This window comes from Eubalaena glacialis, chromosome 14 (genome assembly GCF_028564815.1).
Source record: "Eubalaena glacialis isolate mEubGla1 chromosome 14, mEubGla1.1.hap2.+ XY, whole genome shotgun sequence".
In the NCBI taxonomy this organism is placed as follows: domain Eukaryota; kingdom Metazoa; phylum Chordata; class Mammalia; order Artiodactyla; family Balaenidae; genus Eubalaena; species Eubalaena glacialis.
Window position 1 is genome coordinate 32,024,400 of NC_083729.1, and position 24,274 is coordinate 32,048,673.

At 37.9% G+C, this 24,274-nt stretch overlaps 1 protein-coding gene across 1 annotated transcript in view; it reads left to right on the forward strand.

The window, feature by feature from the left end:
- Positions 1-4,499: 4,499 nt before the first annotated feature.
- The window catches only part of ARHGEF33 (Rho guanine nucleotide exchange factor 33), a 45,765-nt gene continuing 25,990 nt past the window's right edge, over positions 4,500-24,274 (forward strand). The window contains exons 1-8 of the mRNA XM_061210680.1: positions 4,500-4,524; positions 6,117-6,166; positions 13,691-13,855; positions 14,178-14,299; positions 15,185-15,327; positions 17,807-17,866; positions 18,691-18,915; positions 24,053-24,182. Coding sequence (XP_061066663.1) covers positions 4,500-4,524; positions 6,117-6,166; positions 13,691-13,855; positions 14,178-14,299; positions 15,185-15,327; positions 17,807-17,866; positions 18,691-18,915; positions 24,053-24,182 — 920 coding nt within the window. The remainder of the gene's footprint in view (positions 4,525-6,116; positions 6,167-13,690; positions 13,856-14,177; positions 14,300-15,184; positions 15,328-17,806; positions 17,867-18,690; positions 18,916-24,052; positions 24,183-24,274) is intronic.

Genomic DNA, 24,274 nt, shown 5'->3' on the forward strand with positions numbered 1-24,274 from the left:
CTGTCACTATTATTAGTAAACATTATTCTAGAAGCTCTAGCAAATATAATAAAATACAACAATGAAATAACCAGTATAAAATTTGAAAATAAGGATAAAAGTCACCTAGAAATACTTATTTTAAAAGTCTTCCATAATCAATAAAACAATTTAGTAATGTGGCTGCGTATAAAATAAATATTAAAAAAAAAAAGAGAGAGAAAATATGAAAACCAGCTACAGAGAATTGGAAATGGAAAAAATGCCATTCACAGTAGCAATAAAAAGTATAAATTATTTAAGAATAAATTTAACAATAAAAGTACAGGAACTTTAAGAGAAAACTAAAAAATCTGATTGAAAAAGCTAAAACAAGATTCAGACAAATGGGAAGAACTATATTGCTCCTGGATGACAAGATTTGATGTAAGAAAAATGCCAATTCTCCCACATTAATATATAAATCTATGCAATTCCAATGAAAATTTCAACATTTTTTTGTAATGGGTAAAATCATCATGTAGTACATTTATTCATATGGAAAAATAAATGTCAGGAAAAGCAAATTATAAAAAGAATAATAGTTGACTCGCCTCATCAAATATTTTTAAAACACTGAAGAGCCATATAATTTGTGATTTTGGAATAGGAATAGTTAGATAGATCAGGATGGAATAGAGAGTTGATAGAAAAATAATAGATCTCAGTGTATATGAGAAATGGTATTTCAGTTCCATGGAGGAAAATGATGATTTATGTAACAACTGGTGTAGCTACAAGTGGCTAGCTATCTGGAAAATAAGGAAATTGAACACTCCCTCACCCCATATATAAAAACAAATTCCAGATGAATTAAATACTTAACAATAATAAAAACCTTAGAAGAAAATTTAGGAAAAAAATATATATAAAACTTTGGGGCTGAGGAGAGCTTTTAAAACCAACTCAAGAAACCAAGAAGCAATTAAAGAAAAAATTTGACTTCATAAATTAAAAAAATGTGTCAATAGCAAAAGTGTCCACAAAGTCAAAAGACAAAAAGATAGATGGGATAAATATTCATAAATCATGTGACAAATAAATATTTAATCTATATTATATAAAAGCCCTCATTAATTGATGAGGAAAAGGCAGATGACCCTATAGAAAAATATGCAAAGCAGAGGAATAGATAATCACAAAAGAGTAAATCTAAATGTCCAGTAAGTATATGTAGATATGCTTAATAGTACTAGAAATTAGTAAAGTAAGATGAAATATCACTTGACACCCATCTGACTAGCAAGAACTAAAAAGCGTTAACATCCATTATAGGCTGGGTTGCAGGAGAAAAGGTACTCATGCAGTATTCTTGGAGGAAATGAGAATATAGTCTTTTTGGAAAGCAACCTAGTCATATCTATTAAACCCCTACATACATAAAAGCACCAATATATATGGCTCTATGTACCAAGATGTTTGTTGTAGCATTGTTTCAGTGACAAAATAACGGAAATAAGGGGAATGCCCATCAATACAGGAATGATTAACACAGGTCATTCCTACCATGGATATTATGCAGCCATTAAAAGTGATTTTTAGATCTATACCAATTAACTTGGAAAGATTGCTACGACATATTGAGAGAGATGATGCAGAGAGGTACAGTATGAACTACAATGACAGCTCCACCCCATATATGTATATTCTGTATATATGTTTGAATGTGGTTCTATGAGGATGGAGAAAGGAATGGAAGAATTCCAGCATTGTTAACACTGACTGGGACTAAGGAGGAACACTCGTACCCTCTACCCAAATAAAAACAACATGAATAATAATGGTCCAATTTGTAAAAGAAAGTAACATGCTTATGTTATAATGTAGGTGGAAAAGTAGATAAAAAATTATAGGTAGGCTCCATTAACAATCAGGTAAAACATTCAAGAGAAAAATGATTGACTGGCAATACAATCAAATGACTGTGATCATTAAGTAGAGGCATTATAGTTCGTTTTTTCCCTCTATAGTTTTAAATATTTTTACAATGTGGTTTGGTTGCTTTTGCAATTAAATAAATAAAATAAAATTTCTAATTTATTTTCTAGTAACCACATACCTTTTATTACTTCTTGAAATCAGCAACTATTTGTACATTTGTGAGCTTGATGATGTCTTACCTCTGAAAATGCATAAATTTACATTTTATCTCAGATGGATGGAGGTTTTGGGGTTTGTTTTTAATTAGTTGTAGATTAGGTCAATAAATCTGCTGGAATTAATTATCCATAAAATCCCATTAAAATATGGCTTCACATATTTCAAGATTTTTTCCCCCAAATAGTAACAGAAATCACTTCTAACAATTATTTTCAAAGCTGTGTGGCTTTGAGCAGGTCACTTCTCTTCTCCTCTCCAGGCCTCAGTTGCTTCTCCTATAAATGAAGAAGATGGATCAAATAATTTTCTCAGTGCCTTTTTGGCTCTAACATTCTGTGATTTAATTATATTCGTCATGGACTTCATTAAATATCAAATCAATTGCTAAGGAGCAGAAACATTTTGTCTTAGTAATGCTTATATCAGCTATGAAAGAGATTCAGATAGCTAGGGAAGATGCCTTACCTTGACATAACTTCCATGCTCACATGAAAAATGTACAAGATTCCAAATGGCATATGGCCTTCACTTTGGGCCTTCCTTTAGATTCCTCATTTATAACTGTGTAGCTATTGACCAGGTTTTCATCCATGTGAACCTTCCAGACTGTCAATTTATCATTTTGCTTCACAGACCTCAATATATGAATGAAACACCAATTCTATTTTGAGGTATAAATTATACAGGATAAAATGCACCCAGTCAAAATACACATTTTGATGAGTTTTGACAAATTTATGCATCTGTATAACCACTACCACAATTAAGCAACAGAATATTTTTATCACTTTAAAAAGTTCACTGTGCCTTTTCCCAGTTAAACTCCCACCTCCTGCCCTAGGCAACTACTGATCTGCATTTTATCACTATGGATTAGATATGTCTTTCTAGAGCAATGAACAAAGTCTTAACTTGTGTCTTCTCAATCTTGGATAGTGTTAATATATTTTTATTGTTTCAATTAGGTTTCTTAGTTGCAAAGCAGTAAAAAAATAGCTCTGGCTAATTTATGCAGCAAAGGAATTTGTTGAAAGGATATGGGCAGCTCATAGAATTGCTAGGAGACTGGAGAACCAAGTTTGGGATATGTGGCCAACAGCAATGCCCCAAATCATGTAGTACAGCTGTTCTGGTGAGGAAAGGACCAAGAACAGCAGCAGCTTGAGTTACCTAAACTGTCTGTACCAGATCATGGTCACCACCACCTCCCTTGTTGCTGCTGCTGCTGCTGTCTTAAGAATTCTATTTCTAAGAAAGTAGAAAGTATATCAAGTATATCTGCCTTAGGAAATTCTTCTGCAACTGCCAGTTGGGGTGGGTGTATCAAAGTGGTACTATGTGCCCATCATACCTTAGCTGCAAGGGAGGCTAGGAGAACCTGGCACTTTCAGCCTCTATATAATGGGAGGCCTCTGATCAAGCCTCATAAGGTTGGGGAATTCCCCAATCATTGGAAATTCTAGATGGCTAAAAAGAGGGCCAATGTCCACAATACTATTTTTACTTGTTAGATTTCATTCTGAACTGGCAGTTTCATGTCTAATGGTCACAGCAGCCAGGCTACATTTGACAAGCATCTCCTGGTGTAAAAAAGTCTACCAGATGCAGAAAGTGGGGATAAGGCCATCAAGGAACTTACTATTTAATTAAATAGAAACAGATATATTAGCCTTTATGCCTGCTCAAGTTAATTTCCTTAAACTATACCCTGCTAATAAAATCAATGGGTTTAAGTTAATTTATTTGATCCCCAAAATAGTATCTTAAAAACTACCATAATTTTAAGTAATGAATTTAATACTTGTTGACAAAATATTTACCTTTGAGGTTTTTTTAATATAAATTTATTTATTTGTTTATTTATTTTTGGCTGCGTTGGGTCTTCGTTGCTGCGCTTGGGCTTCTCATTGTGGTGGCTTCTCTTGTTGCGGAGCATAGGCTCTAGTAGTTGTGGCACGTGAGCTCAGCAGTTGTGGCTCACGGGCTCTAGAGCACAGGCTTAGTAGTTGTGGCGCACGGGCTTAGTTGCTCTGAGGCATGTGGGATCTTCCCAGACCAGGGCTCGAACCCATGTCCCCTGCATTGGCAGGTGGATTCTTAACCACTGTACCACCAGGGAAGCCCTACTTTTGAGTTTTAAGCTAAATATTTACTCAATGATATTTTCACTCTTCTGAAATTGCACATAACGCCTGTTGCTTCTAATAGCTGTGTTCATTTCAGTTTTTTAAAGTTAACACATAAAGTAAATCCAGTCACTTCACCTGTTCCCTTACTCTTGATTTCAACTGACAGGTCCGGGGAAGAGGGGATGGCCTGATCCAGGGACAATGAAGATGCAATGTTGAAGAATAAACTGGAGGAGAGAAGCAACAGGCACCATGGAAAAAACCAAAACAAAGCAAGGTTAGATTTTTCCTATGTCTTGCTTTAAGGTTCAGGATTTAAGAAACGTAGGTTGTGGGCTTGTCTTGCCCTTGTCTCAAAACATGATAATACGTTAACTTGACTATTCTCATTTCCTTATCATAGTAGAATGACCACGAAGAGCACAGACTTGGTGCTGGGGAAACAGGAAATGCGACATGTATACATACAATTTGAGTAGTTATGTTACTTTTCTTAGCAATAACTTTAGGACTGCCTCAGAACGACCTGCTGAATAACGCCAAGATACATATTCAACTAACAGACATCCAACACCTCCTAGGCTGGCCTAGAAACATAGGGCTTTCTCTTTTAATCTTTACCATATAGAATCAACCATATAAAAGTAGGTTCTATTATCATCTCCAATAGACAGGTGAAGAAACAGTCATAGAGAAGTCAGGCTACAAACCACAACGTATCAACGTTTGGTCCGGGAGCGTGGTCTCTGTCTCCAAGTTCTCTGGTTCTTGACATTATACCAGGCTGTTGGGACATAGCATAAAATGGGCTAAGTAACCTTTACTCAAGCTTGTGTGGGGAATTTTGGTAATCTCAAACCACCTGGATTTTATAGGGACAGCCCTCAGTGTGTATAAATTCTGGGCTGAGGTTACGTATTATTTATGAACTTAACATACCGAGGCTGGTTCCTCTAAGGAAGGGTTCCCTATACCCGCATGTCTTAGGAGAACAATATGCACATTCATACAACCAAATATTTGCAACCAGGGGTTTCATCTATAAACTGCTTGATTCATACAATGTGAAACAGAGGAGATGTAGCTAAGTGGATGAGTAAAGGGCTTCATGTGGGCTGCATGTTTTACATGGATTGCCTCATCTTCAGGGCCAACCAATGTGATTCCAAAAGGTACATTCTAGGCCAACCTTTTTTCCTCCCTAGGTATAAATGGTTTTTATAACCTACTACTTCCTTTGTGTTTGACCTGTGTTTCACAGTCTCTGGTGTTGACAGTATTGTTTTCTTTCTGCCTGCATCATTCCCAGACCCTTTGCACTGACAATTCCCTTCTCTTAACCCTCTTGTCCAGGAAGATGGCAAGGTTCCCTTAGCTGATCTGGGCAGTGACAGAAGGGCAAAGTTCAGAAGTTTAGCAAGGATCAGAGGCAGGAGAAGTAAGGGATATTTTACAGAGGCCTCCTGAGAACAATAAAGTGACAACTGAATAGATGCCTTCCTGACTGTGGAACTATCCCCTCAAGTAAACCTCAGTCAGCCCCCAAAATAAGAGAGAGACCCTTCCTGGGCACTCCCTTCTGACTATTTAATGATTACTCATCATTCAGTTTGATTGAGAAACTTCCCCACCATGGTAGAGCATGGTTTTCTACTGTAAGAGTTACATCAGGTAGATATGGTTTGGTCATTAGGATGTAATATAAAATCACCTACACCAATTTATCTTCTGTTCTTGTTGAATCATTGGCTTCCTGTCATGCAGGCACAGATTTAGGATCCTGTAAGTCCCCGTATTCCCTGCATGTGTCTGAAGAGAATAGGGACAGAATGAATTGTGTTGATTAAACAAAGCTCTTTCTCCCTACAGGAGAGAATGAACATAAACCGATGAATAATCCTTCCACACAGATTTACCAGGTAAAGACACAGATTGTTTTGAGCTCTCCTATGTGTCACAGTGACAGCTGTCCTTTACGTATAAATTTTTTTAGCACTCACAAAAGCTTCTACATACATCATTGTATTTGTTCACTTAAGGCTGTGGGATAGGCAGGGACGAGAGTACCATTCACATTGTACTTTTGAGAAAACTGATGACTGAAGGACAACTTATCCAGTTTATAAATTACAGCACCACCACTCCCACATCAACGCTGCTTTTCTTCCTGTTGCCTCCATCAACCTGGCCATTACACTGTGCGATAACATTTCAGTCAGAAGGAGTGAGAGGTCTATTTTTCTTAGTTTCTTATTTTAGCAGGGAGAACTGAGAATAAAAGGGGGTTAATATTGCAAGTGTTCAAATACGATAATAGAAAAAAATTTAATCTCTTTTTAAACAATGGGAATAATTTGCTTTACAAGGGAGATAAATGTTCTGCAAAATTTTATGTAATATGTTTGCAATGAGAGTCACATTGGGCTGCTTCGGCTCTCTACATAGCATTTCTTTGGCTTCTATCTTCCGCATGTGACTTAAAGTAAATTTCTGTCCTTAAAAAGCATAGAGATTATTCTGACATAATTTGTAATGTAAAAGTAGCTTGGGTTAGGGAAACCCATGCTCCTCTCTAGACTTAAGACATTGTTATCTGGAATACATGAGAAGGAAGAAAGAATTGACAGGGTTTGATGGGGGTTGGGAGAAAAGGTGATTTCAAAGTTGGCTCTAAGGTTTTAAGCCCTGGTAACTAGGAAAAAGAGTGGTCTCCCAAATAGAGATATAGGAATCCAGAGAAGCAGGTAGTTTGGGGGAAACGTAATTTAGATTTGTTGAGTTTAAGTAACAGTAAAGTGAAAATAACAACTAGTTCCCAAAAATATCATGCAAGAGATCATTGCTGTGGACCCAACTAGGGCAAGCCAGCACAAGATTATGAAAACATTTTAATCATGTTGCTCCTAGAACCAGACCAGCAATGAGAAGGGGTGAAGGCAACAGCCTCATTTCAACTTAATGCATATTTATTGAGCAGTTACTATGTGCAAAGTCTTCTGCTTGGCCTAACGGGAGATGAAACAGATGAAACAGACATTCTCATTGATTTTTAAGTGTCCATGCAATAAATAGCTCATACAAGGTAGGCTGCTGGAAGAATTACAACAGAGGCATTGATAAAATTCTATGGAATATGGACAAGGGATGAATTAATATTGACTGAAGGATTTGGAGCAGGCATTTAAGGATGAATTGATCATTGGTAAGTGGATATGTGGGAGGGTATTTCAGGCAGAGGGACTAGCCTGAACAAAGGTCTGGAAACCAGAGTGAGTCTTCACTCAGTGCTGATTTGATGCTTTACTTGTCCAAGACCTCCAAAAGCCTTCCCCGCCCACCTCCCCTCTGCTAACATCTGACCTTTTTATGGCATTTGAATGAGTGTGACTATCTCTTTAAACTCAGGTATGATTTAAAGTCTATTATAGACTTTATGTAGGTCACTCCCTGAATGTTGGCTAAATATAGCTGCAGTGGGGGTGGCCTCATTCTCTTATTGTGTCACAAATCCAAGTACATCTGTTCACAGAGGAACAAATGAAGCAGTAGAAGTGAAGTTGGCCTATATGACCTCTGTGATGCTGTGATTATAACCCCATCCTTGTTTTAAAAGAATGTCTCCTAAGCCCCAGTCTGTTTACTCCAAGCAACATTTAACCAAAAGAAGATGAAGGAGGAGAAGTAAAGAAAGAAGAAGAGGAAGAGGAAGGAGGGATGCAGGGAGAAATTAACTATAATAGTTACAATCTATACTAAAAAGGGAGAGCAAAATATGAAAGTTGAAGTGTCGGGACTTCCTGGTGGTCCAATGGGTAAGACTGCGCTCCCAATGCAGGAGGCCTGGGTTCGATCCCTGGTCAGGGAACTAGATCCCACATGCATGCTGCAACGAAGAAGTCAGCATGCCTCAACTAAGACCCGGCGCAGCCAAAATAAATAAATAAATAAATAAATATTAAAAAACAAAAAAACCCTGTGACATCGAAAGTTGAAGCAACATATAACATTTCAGCCATTTTCTATCTCCTTATTTTATTTTCTCAATAGACTCCCCCATCCCTACCTGACATTATAGTAAATATTAACTTGCTTATTTATTTTTTAACTGTCTGTCTCCTTCTCTAGAATGTAAGCTCCAAGGGCAGGGATTAGTACATTTTGCTCTCTGTGGAACTCTCAGAATAAAGTATAGTGCCTGGAATACAACACATATTCAATAAATATTAGTTGAATGAATGAATGAATATCGTGAGATGTATATATTGCTTTGAGCCAAGAGGTCTGATGCAGTCAATTAGGCTGGTGCCAAATGGTATTTGGAAAATTGTCTGGTTCTTTGCAAAAGAAAGAGGTGATTCTCAATTCATACTCTAATCAAAATAAACTCAAAAGTGGATGAAAGGATTAAATATTTTTAAAAACCATAAAAGTTTAGAATTAGTGAATATTTATTTTGTCTCTGGATGTGAAATGTCTTTTTAAGTAAAAAAGCACTGGAAGAAATCACAAGGGAAAGGTTAGAGAGTTCAACACATCACAATTAAAAATTTTCCCAATGTAAAAATATTTTCAACAAATTCAGAGACAAATAACAAAATTGGAAAAATTCCCACAAAAATATTACAGAGGTTTAATGATGTATAAATAGTTCACAGAATTAATAAAAAGAAAACTTCTGAAACCCGGTAGAATATGGGCAAAGAACGTAATTTCCCAAAGTAAGATTACAGACGGCTAATAAATGGAAGAAAAGGTTGAAGCTCAAAGAAACAATGATTAAAACAAGGAGTATTAGTTTTTGACTACCTAATTAGCAAATAATACAATAATTAATAGTATTTAGATCTGATGAGTGTGTGTGTAAATTGGTGGAACCTTTTATGAAAATTAATAGTTAAAATGCAGTAAAAGTGTTAAAATGTTTGTACTCCAAATTGGTTCCCTGTTCTTTCGATGGACGTGAGCTCCTTGGTAACAGTAAGGTACCATGACCTAAATCAGGTCACAGAAGCCAACAGGAGAATGAGCACTACCATGTCCCAGTTCATCCCAGGTAGAATTACTGTGGACCAGGTGAATCAGTGTGGACACGCTGACTGCTCCTTAGCTTAGTATACTTCCTTTTATTTGAATCCAAGTCTGTCCCCTTTCCTTCTTGTCCTTGGTCCACTGCACATAGCCCTCTCAAAGTCCACCCCAATCTCTCTTCCAGAGTCACACTGTGTTGTTTCAGCCTTGATTACTTCATTTTGAATATGTATTTTAAAATTATGATTCCATTAACATGAGAAGTGGGGGTCGGGGGTCCCCAATTAAGGCAACAGATGTGGCAACTGCGCAATTTATTTCTAGCTCAACCCTCACACTAATGATTTGAACTCCAGCTGTGTTTTTGCCTCACTTGTAGCCTTAGCAATGCAGACTCCTCAGCTTCCACCAATTATACTACCTATGTTTCATACATCTTGTCCGAGACATGTTTCTCCAAATACACTAATTTAGGACATTGCACATCATACAGCATGTTTCTAAGAATATACAACCATATTGTTATAACTTTTCAAACCCTCTGGTCAAATATATTTTGTATAATTATTAATTAATTAAATACACTGTCTCCTTCTAATACGGTAGATTGCCCTTTGGGTCAATACAACCTAACATCCTTTGACTCACAGTAATTTCATATTTAGGAAAATTACAAACAACAAAAATTTCCAACAAGGGTGAATGGGTAGGTAAACTCTGGCACATCTGTAGGATGGAATATTATATAGCCATTAAAAATACCTACTTAGAAAAAAATTTGAAGGCTAAGGGAAAGGGCTTATAAGAATGTTAGCCAAAAGGAAAAAAAAGGGAGGGCAGAATCTAAATATATCTTTAGTGTGATTTCAACAATATAAATATCTGCATTTATATTCATAGCACAAATTACAAGGAAATATGCCAAAATGTTAATGGTTATATTAATGAGATTTGGGGTGACTCTCTTTTTTCTTCTTTATTTTTCTCTGTAATGAAAATAATTTAAGAAAATGAGTTATGTACCCAAAGAAACTCTAACTGAAAAACTATGGGAACCAGTCCTGCAGTAATAGGTTTCATCATCAAAACTGCCATTGAACATTTTCTAGGATTTGTAAGCCCTGTTTGAGCCTCAGTCTCTTTTTACCATTGAGGAATCTTCTTCTAACTCCAGAGAGGTTAACTCTGCTAGACCTGTGGTGCATCCAAGGATGGATAAGATAAATTTCCAGCCCACTGGGCTTCATAGCAGCCTCAATAGTGCCCTGTAAGAATGACTTTAAGGATCAACTTCTGCAGGGAGTGTAGAGGAGTAGATTTGGGAAATTTACTCTTGACTGTTCAGATGACTCACCTACTTTGTGTTTTAAATCACTGCGTTAAATTAATTGCAATGGATTAATCTGTTGCATTGGATTAATAGAGGCCTACAATTAGGAAGTGGCAGCTGGCAGAAAGAACCTGTTCCTTCTGTAGCCGCCCCAATTTAGGGGGAAGCCAAAGCAGTTACCTTGCCATCCTTGCCGTCATGTGCTACTTCAAAATACCTGGGCTTTTGCTCCTGTAGAGCCTTTAGTCAGGTGTTGCAGGAATTTGGCATACCTTGTGGAGATTTCTCAAATCTTGACATTTATGACTTTGCAGAGTTCTCAAGGCACAGGCCCAGTCCCTGAATTTGCTTCATAGCAGCCTTCTGACCTTAATAATGGGACAGAAAGGAAGGCGAGAGAAGTCTGTGTAAAAAACAAGTTGGAACAACTTACATAATTTATGAAAATTTAGTTTGAGGGATCTTTGGTGGAAAAAAAAAAGGGAAGACATTTACTACAATTCATCTTGAGAAGAGTTAAGAAGCCAAGAAAGTAAAAGAAATTGAGAAACAGAAATTAAGAGCATGAAATAGGAAGAATTCGGACTCCCCTCCCCTATTTCTTTGAGCCTAAGATGCCCTCTGTGGACCGTAGGCTTCGAAGTACAAGTCTTCCCTGCACCTGCCTCCAGTGGGAGCCCGCCTCCAGCGGCAGGATGGAGGGATCATAACCTCTCTAGAGCAGCTTCATGAAAAAATCAACGAGATGAGGAACGTGTTCAACTCGCTGGAGAACAAGGTAGACACCCATTTCTAATCCTGGGGGTGGGCTGCGGGCTGTCAAATAAGAAAGCTGCAGAGAGAGCAGAAAAAAGATAAGTCCATGTCTTCAGAGTATTTTTTTATTCACAAATGAATGGCCAGTTGGTACCAGAAAACCAGTCTGTAGCAGCTAAAGATTTTAAGAGCCCCAAGCACCTTAAAAATGACCTGTTGTCTCAGGTGTGTGACTGTATTCACTATGGCATCCGCTCCCTGGCTGATCAGTGGTTGTGAAGCTGTTTATAAAGCAGTAGTGTTACTTCAGTGGCAGGTATCTAGGGAGCTCAAAGTAATACATGGAAAGGAAATGGGCTCATAGCTCTAAATGGTTTCGGAATTCCCAAAGTCCCTATACAACCTGGCTGTTAGTGAAATGTATTGATAGTTCTTAATTTTTTGAGAACTGGGGTTCTACAGGTGAGGAAAATCCTTTCCCCAGGATCCTGCTGCTTCCTTTTGCCTCCTGGGGAAAACTCCACACATCCACCTAAGGGAGCAGTGAAAATGAAACCTATTTCTGTTGGAAAGTGGTTCCCTTTTTTTTTTTTCAAGCAGGAAATGTGAGTGAATGTCAGGCTTCCTTCCTTCAATTTTAAGACTTGCCTAGGTTTTGCTTTGATTTTATATGGCCATCGATTTCATTTTGCTCACAGAAGATGAATTTATATAATGAAAATTACCAGATCAAATGTAGTTGATCTGGTGTTTTAATCCATCATGACAACTGAATTAGGACATGTGCCGAAATCCATCACAGAGATTAATTAAAATTAAAAATGACTGGAATGAAAAACAGATTGCTCATGTTGTTTCCCAATCTTTCAGCTCCAAACACTTGACAGGGCGTGCTTTTTCCCTCAGAATGATCTCTTTGGTTCCTCTTATTTCCCCCTCCTCCTAGCCCTCGAAAGAAAACTTTGTGAAGCACAGTGAACCACAAAACCCTATATTGTGAAAGTACGGTGTAGGAGAGTAAGTCATTTTATAATTGGAGATGCCACTGCAAGTTGGAACCATTTGGATAATCAGATTCTAAAAATGTTTAGAAATACACATTTGAAGAAATTTTGTTAAGGTACCTGGACTTTAATTTCCATCCTTTAAAATAAGCATACTTGGTGGATACTTTTAATTGTAGAATAAACCTTCTAAAAACTTCTGTTGTAAAAAGCAATCTGGAGCTAAGCATTCCTCTGCTTAGCAGAGTGTAAGATCATAAATATCATGAAAGTAATGTTATTATTATCTTATTGTTATTATTATCTTAACTTTCTGTCTGTTGAAAATGCTTTTTTCATTTATTCAATAAATAAAACTGAACTTTAGAAGTGCTCCATTTTCTCCACATTTCTGTTTGTGCTTAACTTTCTGATTTGCTACTTAAAGGGGGAAAGAATTAAAATTTCTTGAACACATTTTATGTACCAAGCATATGCTGTGGCAGGCACCTTACCTACATTTACTCATTTAATTCTCAAGACAGCCTAGTGAAATGTTATCACAGCTATTTTATGAATGAGGAAACTGCTACAAAGAGGTTAACCAACTTGCCTGCGGTTTTAGTACTTGTAGGAGAGTGCTAGGATTTATACCCTATCTGACTCCAAAATTGACACCCTCTTCATGGTTGGAAGTTGACAATAAAAATCCAGTGTGCATTCCTACACAACTGGGCTTGATGGCTGAAGATGATTCACATCACTATCAATGTGCTGAACTTCTACTGTTGTAGCTATTTCCTGCCACTGGAAATACCATTATCTCTTTTTCCATGATATCATCCAAGAACATTAAAAAAAAAAAAAAAAACTTATTCCCTTTCAAAGACACATTCAGATATGCTTAATTATTACTCTTTTTATCATTTCATTTTTTAAGGAAAAAATATCTGAATTTCTTCAACATCCCTTCTTTCATGGAATTTGAAGAGTTACAGATCAACACTGTCTTTCACATGCATATGTTGCTTTTCAAGTAAATCTCTTTTTAATCAAAAGTGTGAGAATAAATAGTAGCTTGCAGAAGCACTTGCCAACTTAATTAAAATTGCTTGCTTTCTTGTCACTATCAAACTTCAGCATGTGTGATATAAAGAAGATCCTCTTTTTCCTAGATGAATGGGGCCAAGGTTTCCTTAAGTTGTCCAAACTTCAGTCTTCTAGTAAATGAGTTCTGCATATGTTCAAGAGCCTGGTTTCTCAAACAAGAGAAACGTCCGAGGTGTCAGTGATACCATTTATAATAATTTATAGCAAACTGAATTCACTCTTTGTGTATTATTTAGTTGCAGGCTCTAGCCTCTGAACTCAAAACTGGCTTCACAGAAGCAATGCAAGAACTGTCAAGAATTCAACATGGAGAATATGCTTTGGAAGAGAAGGTTAAGAGCTGCAGATGTTCCATGGAAGAAAAAGTTACTGAGATGAAGAATTCATTGAACTATTTTAAGGTGGGCCCCTCTTCTATTTCCCTGCTGAAGAGAGATTCCTGGTCTTAGTAACAGAAGTAGAAAACTTGCCTTTTTGCCTAGCAACCAAATACAAGAGTATTCCTCTGGCCCATTCACTAATTTTCATGGAAAAATATCTATATCATGTTTTACTTTCTTGGATCTCTGTGTTAAAATTAGAAGCTACAATAGAAGTAAAATTGTTATCTCTCATTCATTGATTCAACAAGTATGTATTAAAAGCTTACTGTGTACTAGATATCATGTTATATACTTTTACTTCATATACCAGGTTAAATACATATCAATTCTTATTTTTTAGGAAGAGCTGAGCAATGCCATGTCAATGATCCAGGCCATCACTTCCAAACAAGAAGAAATGCAACAGAAAATTGAACAGCTTCAACAGGAGAAGCGAAGAGAATCTCGAAAAGTTAAAGCCAAGTGAGTGTCTGACCAAAAAATCGACCAAAGGCAAACCCATAAGCAATGGCTTGTACAAAGGCACCAGGAACACCTTCCCCACTCTTGGCGTACAGCTGGCCACTGGGCTCCATGGGCCAGCATGTGATGGAGGTTATGCAGCATAAAAGTTGGTTAATACTAAAAATGAATGGTAATAGAAAACGCACTTAATACAATAGGAAGTTAAATGAAAAGGATGTAAAGTGCCATGTAGAATTTGATTTCAACTGTAAAAACATGTAAAATAACAACTAGAAAGATATATTTAAATTACGACTGTGTTAAGATAGTGGGGTCACCAGTGATTTTCTTTCTTTATTAGTTTTCTGAAATTTCTCTAATACTATTATTTGACTTTGACCATTGAAAATAAATTTGTTAAACTATATCTCAACCAGGTTGAATCAAGTAAAGCTTCACCACTAAACAGACATAATCTTCATTGTTACATGTTTTAATATTAACAGATTTAAAATAGAAATAATATTTGTGTGACCCTGGAGAATGGTTCATTGTTTTCAGTTGAGGACCTGCTCCTTCCTGCTACCTTTGTGTTGGTTTGTGAAGAGAATGTAAATCATCCCAAGCAAACTGACACCGCTGTAAACTCTGTGAAGATCTTGACCACAGGGAAGCCAGTAACAGAAAAATAAGAATATAGATATTACAATTAGAAGGTGATTTGTAGTTGTTTGATTTTTTTTCTCCAGCTTTGGTAATGAATCATGCGAATTGCTAGTATTTAACTGTTTTAAATTCATAAAAACAGCAACTTTGTAGGGTTCAGAAATTTTCTTGACCTATTCTGAACTTACTCTCTTCTTACCCCATCATGTATTAAGATCCTTTGTTTTCCTTCCTCAGGAAAACTCAAAAAGAAGAACATGGCTCACAGGCCGGACCTGCTCAAGCACAAGGAAGTCCTTTTCGTTCCATCAACATCCCTGAACCTGTTCTTCCAAGTGAAGACTTTACAAACCTTTTGCCTTCTCAGGCCTATGAAAAAGGTACAGTTCACGCATCATACTGAATTAGCCAAGTAGTTCTTCCTTGGTTCCTAAGGCTTAAGTAACGTTGGGAATAGGCTTACATCATCCATCCTTATTAGAGGAAAATGGTGTATTGCTCAGAATTTTTCCTTTTGTAACTGGAATGTAGAAGAATCCAGGGGATCTAAGAGATGGGGAGAGTCTGCCCAATTTTAAAAGATTTTCTTTTGGGGGAAAATACTAATCTGGGTATTCTAAGTTTCAAATGGATTGGAAATAACTTACTGCACAATAATACTATACCAGCCATAGGAGAAAAAATTTTTAAAATTATTCACTCTAATAAATTGTTTTCTTTTCTACATTATTCTCAATCCTTGTCTCTCTGCATAGACATAAAATTGTGTGTTCTCCTTTTTTTTTTCAGCCAAGTTTTCACGGATATGAGAAATTCATATCTGCTCTAACTGGCAGGCAGTGATGTCAGCGACAATCTAACTCTGTACTCCCCTTTGTCTGGAAAACTGATCTGGTGTTGTTTGTGGGCTGAAACAGCCACAGGCACATCCCTGATCTGGGATGATGGAACAGATGTTAGAAAATAATTGCATGTGGCAGTACTGAAGAGACTGGCTTTCCAAGTGATGTTGTTAACCATGTTCGATTACATGTTTGCTACATCTTTGTATCCTCAGCAATGTCTAGCAAGCACCTTCTACAAAGGAGCATGAATGTAGATATTAACATTGGATGAATTTTCCTCTTATTCTGGTCTCATGTCAAAAGTCTCCAAAAGAGGCTCAATGACTTCTAGATCAATTGTAAGCTCCTCAAGGGCAGGACTGGTGGTTTTTTACCCTTATGGCTTAAGAAACAATGTGGCTCATATATTCAAAGACAATAAATGTGCTTTGGATAACTGAATTTAAAACTCCTAATCAAGTGGCTTTTATTAGGTATTAACTTCAAAGTACAGATTTGCTTTTTTATTTTTAGTTCTTACCCATTTGAGTAGTTATTTTAGAGACTCAATAGGTACAGCCTGGGAAAACTCATTTGATCCATCTGGGGAGTGGGTCCATCACGGGTCGTCCTACTTTCTTTGCTCCGTGTCATAGAGAGCACGACATAAAAGGATGATCTTGTTAGGGAAGAATATAGAATGGACTTGGAAGGTAGAGGTCAGATCAATGTCAAGTCTGGGGCAGCCAACCATGTTCACAAGATAAAAGATTAAAAGTTATATTTGCAAAGTGCCCAGGTGGATTTAAACTCGCTGTTTGGTGGCAAATTCTCCTTTCTTCCTTGTTATATGGGTATGGCTTATATAACATAGTTTGTTCTACTGAGTTGCTACAGAAATTTGGGGATAATGTGCCATAGTAAGACATTCTGGATACGATTGGTGGTAGGTCATGTTAAAACTCAGGGTCAAAGGACCAAACTTTTAGAAAGGGTTGGCTTACCCACTGTTAATTATAAAATGGTGTCATTGTTATCTACTGACCCCAAATTCAGTATCTTAAAATAGCAAACATTCATTATGTCAGTTTTTCTGAGTTAGGAATCTGTGCACAGCTTAGCTGGGTGCCTCTGGCTCAAGGTCTCTCATGAGGTTGCAGTCAAGGTGTAGCCATCCCAGTACCCATCCTTCTATCCATCCATCCACCCCAGGCACTGATTTAGGTGGTGGGATGTCGTAATGAACAAAACAACAAAAATTCCTTCCCTCTTGGAGTTCTTGTTCTGAAGGAAGCAGACAATGAACAAGACAAATAAAATATGTAGTATGTTAGATGTGATAAGATGACAAATAAGGAAACACAGGTGTAATTTTAGAGAGGGTGCCAGGTAAAGACCTGAAGGAAGTGAGAAAGTTAGTTTATGGATCTCGGGTGGAGGGAAGGGAACAGCCCCAAGGTCCTGGTAGGAACATAACTGATGTGCCCAAGCAATAGCAAGAAGACCAGTGGGGCTAAAGCAGAATGAACAGGGAGACAATAGGAGGTGTGGGTTTGTTTTTTTTTTAAAGAAAGAAAAATATCAGGCAGGGGAGGGGGGCAGATATTTCAGGGCCTTAAGATCAATCTAAGATCTTTGGCCTTTGCACTGAAATGGGAAGCTGTTGGAGGGCTAAGCAGAGGCTTGACAGGGTCTGCCTTACATTTTAAAAGCATCGTTCTGGCTCTGCTCAGCATTACCATCCTCACCATCATAGTTACACGATAATTAACTCTTGCTGTGTGCAGTTTAGAAATGTTACCTGATTTAATTCTTAGGGTTATCTATGAGTTAAGTACCACTTATTATATCTTTTTAGAAATGGGAAAATAGTACTTGTCATACTATATCGTAATTCTCTTTTTTCTTTTTTAACTGCTCTGGCTCCCCCAGTCAAAGGTAAGCTCTGTGAGTCTATCCCAGTTCCTAGCTCATAGAAGGTGCCAGTCTACGTGAGTGAAATGAATACTGACTGAAAGCTTTCCTTCTTCTGCAGCTCAAGAGGCCAGATCCATGCATGTAGGAGATAGCAATGTGAAGGGAATGATGGGTCCTGGTGAGTGGCTCTTCTCTGAGTTCTCTTTTCTTCTAGCAATTCCCCCCTTTCCCGTCTTCTACCTTCCCTGCTTCTACTCCCTAAGTCCCAAACCAGGCATGAAAGAACCCAAGCGAGGTAAAGCACTATGGTTACTAAGATTCCAAGACGTGTGCTGGACTAGGTTGGTGACTCAGTTAAACCCAAAGAGAGAGAAGGGGCAGAGAAGTTTAAGACAAAACCAGTATTCTTGGTTCCTTCGGGCTCATTTTAGTTACCAATGAATTTACACTTGCTGAGAACTCACAGGTGTAGGTAGCATGACATAAGTGTTCTGTGGACCACACACCTTATAGTTTATGTAATTTAAAAGTTGTTTATTTAAGAGATAATTCACCAGAATTTTATAAATTATTTCATCTTCCCTCCCTCCCTTCCTCCTGCCTTTGGGAAACTTACCATCATTACGGCCAAGAAGGACAAATTCCAAAATAAGATATTGTGTTTGGCACCCTTCTTCTTCCTCTTTCTGTATTTTCTTCCCTGGTGTGCTCACCTGAAAGGCAGCAGGTATGAGGAGTCAATACATACTACTCTAACTTAGTTACATTATTTTATAAATTTATTTTTTTAAAGTCCTTATTCAGTAGAGACTGTGTACAAAGAGTGAGAACATAGACCACAGAGAAAGGTGATGCTTTGCAATTGTGGAGGCTTTTAATCCTTAATTGATATATTTAATCCTCAAGGGATAGCTGTACCCAAGCAGAGGCATAATATTTAAGAGTTCATAACAAAAATAATCTTTAAACAATCAGAACTTGATGGCAGACGTTATTTTTCAGGAATGAACCCAACAACTCCAGAAGCAGAAGAAAACCTTAAGTCTTGCCTCTCGGCTGATATCCAACACAAGGGCCATCTTCCACCTGGTGTGTGGAGGCAGCCAAAGGATAGTAAAGAATGGGGTGAAGAATATGTCACGAAAGACCACCCAGATAAACTCAAGGAAGCTGGCCAGGGCAGACACAGCTCCTTGGAAAACATTTTATGTGAAACCTCTTTAGCTGGTAAGTCCCAAGGGGCTATGCAGGCTGATAATTAAAAGAAAAGGAAACCTAAGGGCTGGAATCCTTGCAATTTAGATGCAGTGGACCTATGAGACCACCCAGCCTCTGGTTTACTTTTGAGATGAACAAACTAAAGTCTTTAGAGGTGAAGGGACTCACCTGAGGTCACATGGTCAACTGGGACCACCACCTTGATTCTGGGTACCCATGACATTTAGTAATGTAGTGCTTTGTAAAAAAGCAATAAGGTTAGTGGAGAAGAGGGCAGAATTTTGTGATCTATTTATTCAGTGATAGGGGATGTTCAATATACGAATCTTGTATCAGGAGTCCACCACCAAAACACCAAACACTGCAATAAGGTCTGTTCTCCCTTCCTCCTTTTTTCCCTCTTTCCTTTCCTTCAAATCATAAATCATCACTGAGCACTTACTATTGATATATGTCAGACAATGGCATATCCCTCTGTTTTGTGGGAGGTAATTAAAAAATTTTTTTTATTATAAAATACATGAAAAATTAAATAATACTAAAAGGTTTATTATGAAGACCAATGACAACCACTTTAAATTCTTTTGACAGTTTGTTCTGGTGCTCGCTTCCATGTTTTAAAAAGAGTTCATGCTTCTATTTTTCTATCAGTACTTTATCGATGGTTAATTTACACAGAGTAAAATTCACAAAGCTTAAGCTCACTGTCCCCCTCGTGATCACTACCAGGTCATGATATACAGACCTGTATAATATAATAAGTATATTAATATTTCTAATAATAGAAATAGTACCACCAGAAAGTGGTCGCATGCACCTTTCCAGGCAATATCCACCCACAGAACCACTACTCTGACTTCTGTCACCATAAATTAGTTGTGTCTGTTCTTGACTCCATATAAATGGAATATTACAATAGTCTTTTGTGTCTGGCCTCTTTCTCTCAACATAATGTGTTGTGTGTAATTCATTCAGGAGTTTATTCCTTTTTATTAATCAGATTGAATAAATTTACCATAATTTTTCCATTCTCCTGATACTGGACACATGGATTGTTTCCAGTTTAGGGCTATTATAAAGAAAGCTGCCATGAATATTCCTGTACAGGTTTTTTTTTTTTTTTTTTTTTTTAGTGTATGCCCTCATTTCTCTTGGGTGTATACATAGTAGTGGAATCTCTAGATTATAGAATAGGATTATGTTTAATTTTAAAAGGAATTGTCAAACAGTTTACCAAAGTGGTTGGAACATCTTATACTCTTACCAGCAATGAATGAAAGTTCCAGTTGCTTCACATCCTTCTCAATATTTAGTATGACCAGCCTTTAAATTTGAACCATTCTTGTGGGTGTGTCTTGGTATCATATTGTAATTTTTTTTTTTTTTGGCTGCACTGAGTCTTAATTGCTGCACACGGGCTTTCTCTGGTTGCGGCGAGCGGGGGCTACTCTTCGTTGCAGTGCGCGGGCTTCTCATTGCGGTGGCTTCTCTTGTTGCCAAGCACGGGCTCTAGGTGCGCAGGCTTCAGTAGTTGAAGCATGCGGGCTCAGTAGTTGTGGCTCGTGGGCTCTAGAGCACAGGCTCAGTAGTTGTGGCACACGGGCTTAGTTGCTCCGCGGCATGTGGGATCTTCCCAGACCAGGGCTCGAACCCGTGTCCCCTGCATTGGCAGGTGGATTCTTAACCACTGCGCCACCAGGGAAGTCCCCATATTGTAGTTTTAACTTGCACTTACCTGAGGACTAATGATGTTGAGCATCTTTTCATATGCTTATTGGCTATTTGTATAATTTCTTTTATGAAGTACTTATTTAAGTCCTTTATCCAACTTTTAAATTGGGTTATCTTTTTATTCTCTATTAGTAGGCTTTCTTAATATATTTTGAATATGAGTTCTCTGTCAGATAGACATGTTGAGACCATTCTCTGGCTTACCTTTTCACTTTCTCAATAGTCTTTCGATAACAGATGTTTTTAATTTTAATGACGTTCAATTTATCAATATTAAACTTCTAAAATAGCTTGTGACTTATGCCTCCTTCCAAGAAATGTTTTGCCTATTCTAAGGTTATAAAGATATTCTAGTATGTTTTCTTATAAACTCTTTATAGTTTTAGCTTTCACATTTAGGTCTATGACTTATCTTGAATAAATTTTGATGTGTGGTGCGAGTGTAGGTTCATTTTTTTCCCATATGGCTATTCAGCTGCTTCAGCTCCATCTATTGAAAATATCTTCCTTTCCACATGGAACTGAATAGGGAAAGTCAAGTGATCATATACGGGTGGGTCTAATTCTAGACTCTATATTCTTTTTATTCCGATTAGTAGAGAATTGACATCTTGACAGTATGGATGTTCCAGTTGAGGAACATGGTATGTATCTCCTTTTATATAGGTCTTCTTTAATTTTTCTCAGCAATGTAACAGAAAATCTATCATTTACATTTTTTTAAAAAAGCATTTGCCCTAGAGACCTCTGTCATCCTACTCCATGCCGGCTCACTGCATTGCTGCCCTCCTGGGACTTCTCAGTCTTCCTGGGAATTTCCTTCAAATTTCTCCTATGTTAGATCCCTATTTGGGGTTTTGTGGAGTTTTTTGCATATCCTTCTTGGTTTCTTGGTTTACTCCTTGTTTTGATGGAACACAAAATCTGGTGGCGTCCACGTAATTCGTTGATAGTTTATTTAGCTGAATATAAAATCATTTTCTGGGACTTCCCTGGTGGCGCAGTGGTTGAGAATCTGCCTGCCAATACAGGGGACACGGGTTCGAGCCCTGGTCTGGGAAGATCCCACATGCCACGGAGCAACTGGGCCCGTGAGCCACAATTACTGAGCCTGCGCGTCTGGAGCCTGTGCTCCGCAACACGAGAGGCCGCGATAGTGAGAGGCCCGCGCACCGCGATGAAGAGTGGCCCCCACTTGCCGCTACTAGAGAAAGCCCTCGCACAGAAACGAAGACCCAACACAGCCATAAATAAATAAATAAATAAATAAATAAAAAATAAAATCATTTTCCATCACCATTTTGAAGCAATTGTTCCATTGTCTTCTAACTTCTAATGTTGCTAATGAAAAGTCGAATACCATTCTGATCCCCAGTCCTTTGCACATTACCTGATTTTTCTCTCTGGTAACTTTTAGGATCTTCTCTTTATCTTTGGTGTGCTAAAGTTTCACAGTGATGTGGTACACCTTACAATGATATGAGTCTTTTTCATTAATTATACTGAGTGCAATGGGCCCTTTCTTCTGGAAATACATGCCCTGGTATTTTTTTTTTCTATTCTTAATTTGATAATATCTTCTCATTCATTTTCTTTCTTTCTTCTGAAACTTCTACTAATTTGATGTTGGATCTCCTGGATTGATTTTCTCTGTTACCATCTTTTTCAGTATGTCTCTTTCTTGGGGTGGGAGGAGAGCGGAGGTGGGTGGACAGATTTCCTTGACTTTATCTTCTACTCTTTTATCTTTTTAAAAAAATGCCAAAAAGTTTCTTCTTTTTTTGGATTGTTCTTTTTTAAAAAATAGGGTCCTGTCATTATTAAATGGCTAGAACTTTTTTGGTAACTCTTTGAGGATATTAACCATAAGATTTTTTTAAAAAGGTTTCTTTTGTTTCCTGCATTGTCTCTGTTTATTCACGGCTCCTCCTTTTTTGTTTTTAAAGCACACATTTATTTATTTATTTATTATTTATTCTTAGTTGCATTGGGTCTTCATTGCTGCACATGGGCTTTCTCTAGTTGTGGTGAGCGGGGGCTACTCTTCTTTGCGGTGCGCAGGCTTCTCATTGCGGTGGCTTCTCTTGTTGTGGAGCACCAGCTCTAGCTGCAAGGGCTGCAGTAGTTGTGGCACGTGGGCTCAGTAGTTGTGGCTCAAGGGCTCTAGAGCGCAGGCTCAGTAGTTGCAGTACAAGGGCTTAGTTGCTCCATGGCATGTGGGATCTTCCCGGACTAGGGATTGGACACGTGTCCTCTACACTGGCAGGCGGATTCTTAACCACTGCACTACCAGGGAAGTCCCTTTAAAAAAAATTTTTTTTGTTGTTTATTTATTTGGCTCTTCCAGCTCTTAGTTGCAGCACACGGGATCTTTCTTGTGGCTGGCGAGATCTTTTAGTTGTGGCATGCGTGATCTTTAGTTGCAGCACGTGGGCTCTTAGTTGTGGCATGCAGGATCTAGTTCCCTGACCAGGGATCGAACCCGGGCCCCTGGAATTGGGAGCACGGAGTCTTAACCGTTGGACCACCAGGGAAGTCCCCCTCCTCCTTTTAAAAATATGTGTATATACTTTTTCCTTCTCTTTCTTTTATGATGTAAGATTGATTAAATGTCTGAGGATTCTTAGCTAATTATTTATATCCAAGAAAAAGGCCCTAAATTAAAAAAAAACCTGAAAATTCTGTGTTGGTTAAGCTTATCAATAAGTGGGCTTCATTACCTGCTAAACAGGTGGTAAATTACCTTTTTGATAGGTGACCTCTTTATGTCAGTGTTTGTAGATCTTTTTCACTTGGGCAGTTCAGTTTCTCCGGTGGAAGGTCCTCCCCTCTCCTGCCTGGACAGTGTAAGTCTGGCTGCTGGCATTCTGGGACCTGCAGCGGAAGAGGCTGAGAGGAGTCTGACTGTTCCGTATGCAAGCCTTCTCTGAGTCCCTTTGTTTTCATTTAAGCATCTCAACTCTGCCCTCTACTATGTCTGATGTTAGCTCAGATACCAGAGACTCAGGCTTCTCTAGTTTAATTTTTCTCATTTCCCATCGGGTGGAAATGAGGAAGCCATCTGGCATGGGGATGGGGAGCTGGAGGTTCAATTGCACTTTATGTAGACTATTTCTCCTGTTTCCAGCATTGCCCCTTATTTGTACGTTCTGTGGTGCCTTGGTGCCTCCAATCCTTGAGCCTTTCTGCTTCTCAGCCGATTTCCCATCCGCAGATGAAAACACCAAAGTAAAGGGTTTTGCGCCCTTTACTCTGCTGAATTAATAAACATGCATCCATTCTGTTTTACATCTTCTAAAAACTTGTTGGTTTCTCTTTATATTGCTTTCAATATCTCTTTATTGCTTTCTAACATTTAATGGGGTTTCAGGGAAGAGTGGTTAACTAAAATTCCCTCCTTGGTTTGTTTTTAAAGCTAAAAGACAGACTGTGGCTTTGGAACTGCTTGAATCAGAAAGAAAATATGTCATTAACATCTCTCTGATCCTGAAGATCAAGGCAACATTCCAGGGGTCAGATGGAAAGAGGAATTCCAAAGAGAGAAGGTATCCATGTATTCATTGCCTTTGCTTTTCAGATTGATTAAAATTTAAGGTAAGTTGTTTATTGTTTCCACTTTGGGAATTCTGGGACCTGT